Source organism: Periplaneta americana, chromosome 13, assembly GCF_040183065.1.
Source record: "Periplaneta americana isolate PAMFEO1 chromosome 13, P.americana_PAMFEO1_priV1, whole genome shotgun sequence".
Lineage (NCBI taxonomy): Eukaryota > Metazoa > Arthropoda > Insecta > Blattodea > Blattidae > Periplaneta > Periplaneta americana.
This window is the reverse complement of record NC_091129.1, coordinates 59,863,181-59,877,200: the sequence shown is the minus strand read 5'-3', so window position 1 is coordinate 59,877,200 and position 14,020 is coordinate 59,863,181. Positions and strand designations below refer to the sequence as shown.

Sequence of the window (14,020 nt, the reverse complement as noted above, 5' to 3'; positions counted from 1 at the left end):
TAATAATAATAATAATAATAATAATAATAATAATAATAATAATAATAATAATAATAATCGCAAGATGCAAGATTATACGTGTTGGTTCGAACCTTTGAAACAATTTCCAAAACTTATTTCTGAATGAATGCAATATTCACACAACCTCCAGTTATATTTGACAGTTTACTTTCCATGGGATGCAATGGAACAGGTTCAGAGAATAAATACAATACATAAACACAAAAAAGTGAACACGAACATTTTCACAGGTATCACGGCCAACTGTATGAACCTAAGACCAACAGTGTGCAGAGCATTTATAGCGACACTGAAGACATGCATTACCAGGACCTGGAAGATAACAAGGTTCTGGGTGACTCGAAGAACTACATTGTGTCCATGATAGACAAAGCGCTGAACCGCGAATTGGAAACTATCAAGGAGGAGATCCACGGTGAGAAGAGAAACATGGAGCGCAAAACGGTGAGTATTGCATAAGTTTATTCTTGTTATCTAACTCTAACCGCAATCTCCTGCGGTGGGTGAGTGGTCAGACCTCCAGCCTGTCACGCAAAATCCATAGTGACACTTGTGGCGGACAAGGTCGCAGTTGGGGTTTTCTCGGGGTTCTCCGGTTTTCCCCCATATTAGGCATCCATTTTGTCATTATTCCATAGCATTCCCCGACCATTTGCTGGCGACGCACGAAGGGAGCTAGCCTAGGGACGAGGGGAAGTTGTCCACTCGAAACCTGGGTACGCAGCGAACCTTGGTGTAATCAGCCGGTGTGGATATGGAAATGCGCCTAACTTGAGGGTTATCGCAACAGATCGTAACAGGTCGCAGTGCTGGGCCTAGTGCCTCCTCCCTAAATTGTATTCCATTCGACACCTAACTTGTATTGAAAGTAACCAAATTCTAGTTATAATAAATACTCATAATATTCTCCGTTAGCATGGATGCATGCATCAACCAACCGTAGCGTTGTCTCCCGAATGCGCTGATGTATTGGAAAATTTCGGATTGTCTCACAACCTTCCACAATTTAATCATAAAATCTTCTAAATCTTGCTCTCGGATTGCATACACAAGCGATTTCAAATGCCTCCACAATCAAAGTCTAATAGATTTAGATTAGGAATACGTGAGGGCCAAGGAATTGGGTTATATGAACATACGTTATATAACAGCGTTGTTTCTACACCTCATATATTATTAAACTGACCTTTGAAATGATCTTAAAATTCAAAATATATCAATAAAACTAAATTCATTGTTTGATGAATTAAACACAAACACAATGATGTGAATAAAATTAATTTACATACGCCTGTTACTTATATAAAAATTTAAAAGTACATATTCCGTGAAATTCATGTAACATTGTTGTTGGTACACTTACCCCACGGACAGAGGGTAGTTACGTTTAGATGCATAATAAACAAGCATGCAGTGCATAGGGTTGTGTTTCAGTGGAGGTCACTTCCTGTTAGTCTGTCATTTACAATGGAGCGTCGTAAGGAGCTCAGTTCCGATTTAAAGAAAGTTATTGTTCGCCTGGTTCTGAAAGGCTATTCCCATAGCAAAATAGTAAAGTAGTGCATAAAATACATTCTGCAATACAACTTCGAATTCATGGAACTTAGAATAACTTGGCAAGAAAAACCAAGCGAAATTGCTAAATGCACGTGACGAGATATTCATAGTTAATCAAGTTGTCAAAAATGCAAGAATAGAAGGGCTCAAATAGCCATAGTAGCTGACACGCCCTTTTTAAACCCCACTAACTCCAAGAATAAGTGTTCCACACATTCGAGTTTATGATTGAAGAGTCTTCAAACACGAAGATCAGTAATCAAACTATCCGGGGTGTGTTGTGGAAAAATAGTTACCATGGCAGAAGACCACGAAAGCGGCCGTACATTAGTGAGACAAATCAAGCTCGAAGGTCAGACTTCGATAAAGAACATGCTGGTAAGGATGAGGAATTTTGGAACAGGGTGATTTGGTCAGATGAGACGGAGATAGATCTTTATGGTTCCGATGGCATTCATAGGATATGGAGAAAGCCCAACACAGATAACGACAGAAACAACACATTACCTACAGTGAAACACGGGGGTGGATGCATACTATTGTGGGGATGTATGTCTGAAAATGGTGTGGGGAATAATGAGTTCAAAGATGGGATTATGGATAAATATACAATAACATTTTAAGGTCAAATGTTAGGCACAATGCACATAAAATGGGGATGCCACTTGTGTATAGGCCTATGTTCCAACAAGACAATGACAGTAAACATACTGCTCAAATCAAAAAGGATTGGCTCATATGGAACATAGGTATCACAACTGCGAACACCTCCTCAATCACGAGACTTAAACCCCATCGAACATTTGTTAGAAATTTTGAAAAGGAGTATGAGAAAGCAGAAGTGTACAATCATAGAGGATTCCAAACGTGTAGTGAGAGAAAAATGGGCTAAAATCAAACCAGAACTGTGTAAAAACTTGGTAAAAATGAATGAGGAGGAGATTCCAAGCAGTAATAAATTCGAAAGGTTATGCTACAAGATATTGTTTTTCAAAAGTGTGAATAGGGATATTTTACAATGACTAACGTAACAATCATATACATATTGTGGATAAGTACATGAAACATAATAAATGCTGGTATTTTTAAATTAGTACCGTACCATAAAATTCAGTACATAAAGCTCTATTGATGGAACTAAAAATAACGTTTTAAATGTCAACTCTATTTATACAATACTCATTTTACGTAGTGTGACAAATGTAACATTTTTATTGCCCTCTGAAAAAATATACATAAACTAAACAATTTTTCTGTGATTTGGTTGTCTACAAAATGAAACTATAAATTTCATAACTAATGATGTGTTCTAGATAAGATTCGTTGAAAATTTCGTATTTCAATTATGAATAGGTCACTCAGTACGGTATATGAATATGTCAATACATGTGTGTGACTAACGTAACAGAAAGTAACATGCACAAAAGTAGCTTAATACGCATTACCTGGTTAAGTTTTACTAATGAGTAAGAAGAATAGCATTACATATTCCATCTAAGGTTTCATTTCTGCAAGTTTTTACAATGAATACTTAATCAATTAATGGATAATACTTAATATAAATATGGAAACAGACACTCTACGGCCAGAATCTTATAACAGTTTCACATCTGTTGCAACTGCCTCCCCGTCTCCTGTATTCCTGTAGAAGTTAATGTAAAGATGTCCTACTTTCACTATACTGTGACATGCCTTTATTCCGTGTATGGACTTAACTTCAGCAAACATATTTCCAAGTTCATTCTCATCATCTTCCATATCAGATAGAGGTATACATAAGCAGTTAACTTTTATGTAAGCGGTAGTGACTTCTTCATAATAGGTATTGGTGTTTCTAATTACAATCTTTTCATTTCTGACGTCTTGCTGGCAAATATAATGTTTCAGCGTAACATCAATACCATCATGGGGGCCCTTTCCGTGGGTAGTACTCGAAGAATTTACGGGAAATGTATCTTTGATCGGATGAGAGTGTTGCCATTGAGTAGCGATTTTTCAAATGAGCTAAAATACCATCAGATCACAAGATTGCTTTCTGAACAGGACTATGTCTTTTGTTGAAGTTATTCAGAATGTGTCGTTTAAATATGTTTACTTTTGATGTGTGCGATCTTGTGTCCGAAATAACACCATTTATTTCAATTTGTAAATCCTAATTCTCATCGGTTTTGTAATATATATCAGTGTAAATTATTATTGTTGTTGTTGCCAATGCTTATGGAACTTTGATTTCCTCCATTCTCCTACAGGCGTCCCAGTAGTAATTTGTAAGCTGAGATGCTATATCAGCATTAATCTTCGTAATCGCTGGACACTGCAGTAAGTAGTCTTTATTCATGATGGAATTCACGTCCAAGCAGAGAGTACAGTGTGGCGAAGGAAATATACCGATCCTATGCAGGTGTGAGGCCAAGCAGTCATGACCAGTTGTGAAGAGAAATAGTGCCACAGATTTCTTCCGGGATAGATCAGGAATGATAGGTTTGTTCTCGCTATCTTCAGAATGTCTTGTCCTGCAGGCTTGATAGACTTTGTGTTTGAACCAGATTTTAGCATTCTGGAAGGATAATTTAGGATTAGTAGTTTGTTTAATGGTTATTCCTTTTTTTTTTTTTTTTTTTTTTGCAAGAAGGTCAGCTACTTCATTTCCTGCAATTTGACAATCTGCTGGTATCCACTGGCCTACAATTTCCTTATGCAATGCTTGAATTAATTTTTTGCAAGGGTGTGTATTTCTCTTATTTTAGAATTTTCAGGGTGTAGTGATCTTATTACTTGTAGTCCTGCCTTGGAATCCGTGAGTATCACAACTTTTGTGAATTTGTTAATGTGGTTCATGAGTTGTTGAAGAGCTGTGTTAATTGCCTATTATTCTCCATCATAGTGCATTGCTAATGGACCCAGTGTGATATAGAAACTGAAGAGATCGCTGTAGATTCCTGCCCCAGCATTTCCATTTTTGTCTAGGAGAGATCCGTCTGTGTATATATGTAACCACTCAAGGGTGGGATATCGCGTATGTATGGTTTCAAGTGCTAGTTGTTTCAGTATTTGAGGGGTAATGTTGCGTTTGGCAGTAATATGTTCTATTAGCTTTTCTTCACATCTAATTTCCGGCAGTGAGATTGGATGTGTTGGTTGTGGTAGCAGCTCAACTTTATCTGAGGTTGGAATATTGTACTTAGTTTGTAATTTCTTGACTACTTGGATAAAACCTGATTGAGTTTTAAGTTTGCGTTCTACATTTTTAGAAGTTCTCCGATAATTATTGTTAGGGAGACCGCGTAATTTCTCATAAAGGGTGAGAGTTTGTTTCTCAATTTGAAGCTGAAGGAAAATATTGTTTGTTACTATCTGTATAGCTTCAATTGGATTAGATCGTACTTTGCCTGTTATTAATCTCAAGGCTTGATTCTGTACTCTTTCCAAGTCTCAGTGAAAATTGTAACTCATGTTAATTTTTTGTCTAATGGACAACCATAACTTCATTCTGGTGCTTAATCTGGTAGTTTTCGGTACGATCTTTCAAGACAATTGTTGTCTTGTTGCCCTATGCTTTGAATTTTATTTTTGTTTTCTCAGTTCGAGTGCTTGACGTTTTGTGTGAAAATTGTGATCCAAAATTTTTAGATAATGTTCCTTCAACGTCTTGGAAAAATCATCTACAGGTATGTCTGTTCCTCAATTATTCCTCCAACCTAATCATGAATACCAATGGGTTCATTGCAATCGTCCATGTTCTTTATAGCAGTTGAAATAATATCGTCATGTTTGTTTTTGCAGCTCTGACAAGTCCGTGTCAGCGTGTATTGTGGATTACTTTTATTAAAAACAACCATACAAATTAATTCTCTAATGCTTATAGCGTTTGATTTGAAAGTAAAACTTTGTAATAGAAAAGATAAATTCTCGCAATAGGGACAGCAGCATGCAGATTGATAATTACATGATGACAATTCTACATATAGTGGTTTGAATTCCTGAAATTTTGTGAAAACAATTTCTATATGGGGATATTCTGACTTGAATAACTGAAACCCTTCTTTCAAATTGAAGGGTTCAGAGCCATAGCGGACCAAGTGTCATTTATTAAAAACGGAAAAAGCGAGGGTAAGTAAATACTATAGTTTAATGAAGATTGACATATCATTTAGTTTTAATGTGCATACTTTATCTCACTTGCTATATGTTTGGTTAACTTACGGTAATCAATTTTAACCCTTATTTTCTCCGTTTTCAATAAATGGCGCTTGGCCCACTATGGTTCTGAACCCTTCAATTGAACATCAAGACCCTTTTTTGAATCTTTAACTACTTTTTTATTCTGCATCTGTTACAATTTTATAGCCTTTCTTGCCAGGACACTAACGTGATATATAATCCTGTTGATAAAGTCTTGTACCAATTTTTTAGTCTCTTCTGATATGAAGTCCACTCTCTTAGTTTTTGTTTGTTCCTCATTTTCCACACAACAAGCTTTTTAGGAGAACTTTTCTCTTGCATGGACTTGCTGGAAGTGAAGTGTGAACTCCTCTTACAGTTTTCCCAAATGTTTGGTGAATTGTATGGGAAATGAAGAGTATGGACATCTGCTCTTTAATTGGCTTTTTTCTCTCTCATATTACGCATACAGATTTTTCCTACTTCTGCTTCCTTCTTCTTGAACTTATTATTTCTTCCTCTTTCTCTGTATCGTCTCATACCTTCCTTCGCTTTTTGCCCTTCTTCGACTACTTTATCAGCAGCCCTGAGTGCACGACTGTCTTTCTTTCTCCCCTTGGAAGTCTTTGCCATGCTCTAGAACCCACTATTAAAGTACCTAACGACAGAAAGACTTTGGCAGGAAAAGAGTACTTCTGTTAGGTTACATTTTTTCAACATGAGACGTGACTAACGTAACACCATTTTAATGTTACGTTAGTCGCAATTGGATGTTACGTTAGTCAGAGTAGTACTTAAAAACTGCTTTTAAATTTAAAATTAAATATGGCTGACGGCACTCGGTATATATGGTATTTAGTTCAATAAATATTATCTGAAACATATTTCATTTTTGTGACTAACGTCACCCAAGATTTAGTTTGTATTCAACATGTTACAAGTACTTATAATTACAACTAGAATACCTGTACTAACAGTAAACAGCATAGTTATACAGACAGATCAAGTCATGTGATTTTTACACTTACTACAAACATAAAGCATAGGACCTACATCCACAAGCAACTTCACTGGCCGGTAGGAGCTGCCATCTAGCGATAATTTGTTTCTATTCATGTTACATGTTTGACCATTGAATGAGCAGGCAGTATAAGCAGTCATCGGATACATGGATGCGTTCAAGCAGGCGGTGATTTGAAGCCAAGTCAATCCAGAGCGATGAAAGCCAACCAGTGTCCCAACTGTAAGGGAATTCAGTTACGCCTGAGTTACGTCCCTTATCACATAATATTGTATAACATATTGCTCAGCCTTAAGCCTATAGGCTTTGACAGCAACAACTTTTATCAATTTCGCTATGCTGCTATCTAGCTACTGTATAAGAAGTCACGTTATAACTCTCATTTGAATTGCATGAAGCAACTGGTACTGCACTTCCATCTAGCGGTCGTTCCCAATCGACGGTGGCGATCCTGGTGGTTGCTCTCTTCCACATGGGAATGGGAGGTCGGAAGGCGGAAGCTTGGCAACATGTGCATCAGGCAGTCTTCTTACAAGCGCGTGGTGTATGTGATTTAAGCCTTGCTTTCGCGTATTGAAAAATATTTACAATTTATACTAAGTTTTTCTTTTTAAGTTTTCGCATGAAATCAGCCACGAATGGATTTCTAAAATGGTCCTCGGAAGCATTTTAAACAGACAATATATGTAGAACCAGAAAGAAACGAAATGGTAGATGTACCGATAGCTCCATTGTTTAGAGTTATCCAACACCTGATACTTTTAGCTTTTACGCTGATACATCCAGCTTCTGAACATATTAGCTTATCCCTCTTTCAATGTAGGTATCCTCAAAGTTACATTGTTCCCTTTGTATTGATTACTTGGTAGGAAAAGAAACCAACAATCAAGATTATTTATTTTGACAATTTGAATCGAGGAGGAGTTTAACGTGTTAATGAAGAAAGCTATGTAAAATGTAGAAATCAAAAGAAGTTGTTGCAGTTACTCTCAAAAAGTCTTGTGTAGTGATGTTGGCTTTGTAAAAGATGTATGCAATGGAATAAGTTAAACTTGCATATAAAATACTTTCAGTCATTATGAACGTAGTTAAATAATAATATTCAAAGGCAAGGAATGATATCATAGCTTCCAGTTAACCAGTGTATGGTAAGAGAAAATTGCAGACATTTTAGAAAAAAAGATGTGAAAAATGTAGATAAACCATATGTAATAATAGTGTACAGCCTAGGCCTAGACATTTAGGCATATGCATTGTACAGTAGACTATGTGTTGATTTTTATTGGGTTATTTTACGACGCTGTATCAACATCTAGGAGTATGTGTTGAGTATTGCATGTAATGTAATGGAATAATGTTTGTTTTGATAAACAATATAGAATTGCCGTACAGATGTCGGAAATAAAATAAGAATATCTAATAATAAAAACACGACTCCTTTTAGGATATCTACAGTGTCTTTTTTTAACCACACCACCTCATTCTAGTGCCGAGGTCATGGAAAGCATGGGGCTCTACCTCCATGCCCCCCAAGTGCCTTCATGGCAAGTTACGGGGATACCTTTACCTTTTACAGTGTCTTTTTATAAATGAATATTACTGAAGTGTGGAAAAAGTGCCCTAGCCTGACTGGATAGATCCATTAATTCTGGCTGAAAACCAACGTAGGCCTATGACCTAAATAAATTACAATGTAACAAAATGTGTAACAAAAAAATCCACGCCTATGAATCGTACGTGTTTGGGTTTTATACATAATGTACCTTAATGGAATATTTTTATAAATAACATAAAACTATTGTATGTGGAAAATAACGAGAAAAATAATGAAGACACGATATTATACCCTACCCCATACAAATCCTTGTACTGTATTAAATTACAGCAATTTTTTAAGCAATGACATTATTCAAGATTTTAAAAATATGTAAGAGGATATGTAAATAAATTTAGCTTCCCTTATGAAAAGGTTGCCAGATTTGACAAAGCGTATTACATATAATTTGGAAAAACATCTAAAAGGTAAAATGATACACATTAGAAACTTTGTTGCAAATGTAGCTATATATCTATAATCCGTAATGTATTATACTGGCTCCTTGTACGACGTATGATTAGATTTTTAACGGTTTTCTTCTGATATTAACATTAAAACTCTTCGGTTCTATTAGTGAAGTATGATAGCAGTATGACTGACAACAGCAGACGACACAGTGTTGCCAAGTTGAGCCTTCCGACTTTCTACTAGAGTCGACCGCGGATTGGGCACTCTGTTATATTAATATGTGTTTTGGAGTTACGCGTAGCGGAATTTGAGGCTCCGACAGACGTAACGGCGATAATCGAAATCTTTCCGAAATGCAGCGGAATTTAAAAAAAACATGTTACAAGCTTAAATTTGTATGTTCTCTGTAACTTCCAAATAAATTGTATTGGTTTTTCAATAAGATTTTGTTAACTCTAATGTCCCTTAAGAGATGGCGCTGTATAATGCTTGTAATCACTAATCAGATGTAGAAATTTAAGATATCACTCTAGTAGAGAAATAAACTGTAATGTGCCATTGCCTTCCCTCCCCCCATCTCTCATGTACGAAAGATGGACCCAAAGACTTACACTGCAACCTGAGGTTTATTGTGCTTACCACTCCTATTCTATGAATGATTGGGTAGCCGAACGGCCGCGCTCTTGTACAAGTACAGCATGCCGCACCGTGAACTTAACCCTGGCTATGGTATGGATATTGGATAATGATGATATAATGATGACATTATTGCGAAATAAGTCCGAGATGCAACGCCGAAAATTACCCAGCAATTCTGCTTCAATTGGTTGAGGGAAAATCTCGGAAAATCTCCACCCAGGTAACTTGTCCAAGAACAGTAAAATATTACCACAAAATTTTGCAAAATACAAAGAGTTGAGTTATTTTATGTTAATTTGTGCGAAGTTAATTACGTAAATCAGAGTCTATATGCGCAATGTACATTAAAGTCAAGCAATTTTATCACAAATCTCTTTTTACGGAGACCTAATGTTATTAAATAAGATGTAGTCAGGGATCTTGGATTTTTCATTTACTGTACCAATACAATATATGTATATTATTTTTAACACCATGACATAATGAATTCCAGGTCTATCCTAGATTCATTATTAGCACACCATTTCGGGTATTTCAATGTTCAATATAGAATAAGTAGCTCTTCAATTTGTAATGACGCTCTAGTCTATGTTGTTAATGCGTACAATATTGCATGTTGAATAGTAAGGGTAGTAAATCTGTATAGTAGGTATTAAATACCTTACAGCACTTGTAAATTACAGTACAACATAATTGTTATAATTACAGTGAAACCTCTTCTTACGGACACCCCCAAGATACGGACACTCCTTATATACGGTCAGATTTCCATGTCCCAACTGAAATAATATAGAAATAATGATAAATTTAACTCTCGTTTAAAGACACTCTCAGACACGGACAGGGACAGCTGTTTCACAGTCCTAAAACTTGTTTTATCACCTGACTGCGGACAGAACTTGGGTTTCAAGATCTAATGTTTTACAAACATGGAAAATTTATCTTTGAGAACACGGCACCTGAACGTTAAGGTTAAGTTGAAAACTGTAAATTACAGTACTGCATAACTGTAGACCTAGAATAAAATTGCATGGCACAGTACTGTATTTTCCTTTTTAGGTCTTATCTACTGTAGTTCAAAATTACAAATAATTTACTGTAGTACTGTATACCGTATTTATAATTAAACTACAGTAATACATTTCATTTAAAGCTTGAAGAGATACATAATGCATATTATAAATGTACTGTTAGATTGGGGAGCCTCACTCCCAATAAAGGACACCTCCCAGATGCAGAGAGATTGTTACGTCCCTTCGATATCCGTAAATGAGAGATTTTACTTTATACCTATGCACTAAGTTCTCGTACACAAAATCATGAAACTTGTCACAAAGTAAAACAACTAATTTAAAAAGTAAAACATGTCCAAACTAGGGAAAAAACTATAGGCTAAATTACAAGACATGTTGGCAAATTATAGGATAGTCGAGATACTGCAGTCAGCTAGTAAATCAATAATACCTTGAAACTCGAGGCCATGATCAGCTAGAGTACATCTTGATTCCATGTCATGTAGTTGTCCAAGTGTCCGTACTTTTTAATCCTTGTTGCAGAATGTGAGCAAACCCAGGCAATGCGGGCCGAGGTCAAATAACGATGATGTTTTCGTTCGGATGGACGTGGCTGAAGCTATTGACCTTGTAAACAGTGAATCTTCTTGTGGAATTAATAAGGATCTTTGCATGGAAATCACACAAGCTCTAACGGACACATTGATTACAAAGGCAGATAAAGATAAGCAGTCCGAAATTAGTGGCTCAGCTATGTCAAGAGACAATTATATTCTCGTGCCAGGTAAATCAGAAGTGTCACAAAACATAGATTATGTAAATAAACGGAGAATGATAGTCATATGCGAAAACACGGTACACTTCGAACAGAATAAGCATTTCACTACACATTTGTTAGACTTTCAGACACAACTTAGCTGTAACACTGTCGAAAAAAATATCCTGAATGTAGCGCCACAGGTAGCGCGGCGATTGTCATCTTGATGCTGGGAGAATCTTTAGTACTTATTTTCACCGTGTGATGACAGGAGTATCTAATGTTAATGTGAGTTGCTTTGAAGAACCATTTTCTTTCTACGAGAAACACCTTACAACACTTTCATTAACTGTAGTTAATGCTATTCTTTCATGTTCTAGAATGTAACAACAGTAGAAATTAACTGGTAATTAACTCGCGATATGACCAAAGATGTTAAAGAGAGTATAAATAACAGCGAGAGGAAAAAGAAAACAGTGAAAATATAAATCTCACAGGTTTCTTCATTAATAGAGTGTTACCAACAAGTACATAAAAATCTTAAGTGGTCAACATAATATTTCTCCAGTATATCATAAAGTGATGATACTAAGAGCATACAGTATGTCGATATAAACCATTAATACCGACAAAATATTAGAAAATAAGACCGAATACAAATTGATAATTATTTTACTGTATTATGACTTGCATTCCACCCAGACACAAGTTCGTAATACCAACTGACGTTTTTCTCTTTAATTGCTAATCAGAAAAAAAAAATGTAACAAACTCGATTGACCATGCACCGAAGACCTACTATTAATGCAAAATCCCTTGTTTAGGTCAAACTAACAAAAAAGTGTATGCTGCATTTCATAAAAAAATAATTATATATCAAAATCTTAATTATTATTACATATTAAACTATATTCTTCATTTTTTGTCAATATAGCGGAAGAGCCTAAATATTTACGTCGACTAAGACAACTTCGATGGGATCATCTAAAACACATAAAAAGAGAAGTTCAGCGCCTTGAAGATATTGAAAGGTAATAATTATGTCAGTACATTGAAAATACAGAATTTATTTACTGGTAATTATGTACTAAGCATCGGCCAGTCAGCCGTCTTCCCGCAATAGAAGTCCAGGGCACATACATTATCAAATAAGCTATATACATATTTTTAAATCAAATTTTCAAAGTTTTCTTATAACATTACTCCTTGATTTATCTCGATACCGGCACATAGTGTATTATAACAAAAAATAAACATGATTCTTCTACTCGTGCATATCGGTCGTGTTGAACAGCATCCTTGTATGTAAAAATATTCTATTTTACGAATACAGGAGACCGAAAATAAAATTTAATATCTTGATAATGAACAAATATCTGGCATAAGAGGATATTATAAAGCTTGTATCCATGTCTTGACATAAGATATATTTGCAGAAGATTCGGAGACTTTCTTCATAGGGCTGAAGTAAAATCTCAATTTGTTAATTTTTTTACATTCGAGGTGGTTATTCAACACCATCGATATAGGCCTACTGTATGTTTACATAACCGATATGTTGTTGTTGTTTTCTAATGCCAGGCGTTTGACAATAAAGTCATTTGACCTCTTGCACTCCAATATTTTTCAAAGATATTATTATGACTAGCCACTGAAGCACAGATTTTGAGGTGTTCCGAATCCATTTCTTGACATAACCGATATATATAAGAATATCTAAAAGAGAAGCAAGTTAATCCAATGTTTATCCTCGATACGGTAGGCCTTTTCTGAGCATAAATTCCATTCTTTACTATAGAAAACTATCTTCAAATTCCATGCTGCAAAATAATAAAATTAATACATGTTATTCTTTTAATTTCAGGTTTTTAGATAGATGCAATAGTGGACTTTCTGTCTGTGAAACTGTTAGCTCCCCAACTTGAAAACACTGTTTAATGTTCTTTACAAGTTGTATTGTCTTATATTTCATTTCTTTGTATCCTATATTATTGTCTTTAATATTTTGATAAGTCATCAATGATAAAGTATTGTACGTATGTATCGTATGATCATATTTTGGAAGATTTTGGCCAAATTTGTACATTTTATAAATATATTATACATAATAAAACTATACGTTTTACAGAATCTATTAGCATAGAAACAGATGACAGAGTATTCGTAGAATCCTCATAATTACTTGAAACGTTTAAGTGGATTGTGATTGTGTGATTTCAAACAATCGTAGGTCAGCACTTGCTGAGAATCATTTCAGCCTGTAACCATAAAACAAAGAATTTGAACTTTTAATTAATATCGTAACTAATACAAGAAAATAAATGCAGAATTCACTGCTTGAGACATTTAAGTCTGTCTGCTCTTATTTTGCGTCCAAATGTAAACTTTAATCACATGCCTGTGGCCACAAGACAATTCTACTCACACAGGAGCACACAGTTTAAATCGACATGGCCTACAAAACAGAAAACAGTGACCATGGATGTTTACATTATGACCCATTCCAAGAGTAAACCGCGTATAGTAATATGTGGAATGTAATATATACACGATAATATTCAAATGTCATTTATTTTTCCAGAAATAAAATTAGGCCTATACGTTGCGGATTACTAAGGAGCAAGAGTATATCACAGCATGGTAATGGATATTTTTTTTCGAATAGATGTCCACTTAAGCGTTTCACGTTGAAAACGATAAGCAGAAAATCACTGACCTGTGATTTTATCACGGTGATCGAAAAATCACGATCACACCTGAGATTAAACAGCTCTTTAAACAGTGATCACAGTTCGAGAACTAAACTGCTCACCAGCTGAACAATTCACGTTCTTTACTCACTGCGT

At 35.4% G+C, this 14,020-nt stretch overlaps 1 protein-coding gene across 2 annotated transcripts in view; it reads left to right on the top strand.

Annotated features, from left to right (window-relative positions):
• LOC138711575 (uncharacterized) overlaps nt 1-13,304 on the top strand; it is a 119,498-nt gene extending 106,194 nt beyond the window's left edge. Inside the window, exons 9-12 of one of the 2 annotated variants that reach the window (XM_069842732.1) lie at nt 252-465; nt 10,961-11,201; nt 12,109-12,205; nt 13,039-13,304. In XM_069842732.1, the coding sequence (XP_069698833.1) occupies nt 252-465; nt 10,961-11,201; nt 12,109-12,205; nt 13,039-13,099 (613 nt within the window). In that variant the 3' untranslated portion in view covers nt 13,100-13,304. The remainder of the gene's footprint in view (nt 1-251; nt 466-10,960; nt 11,202-12,108; nt 12,206-13,038) is intronic. The other variant, XR_011335396.1, reaches the window with a different exon arrangement.
• The last annotated feature ends 716 nt before the right edge of the window (nt 13,305-14,020 follow it).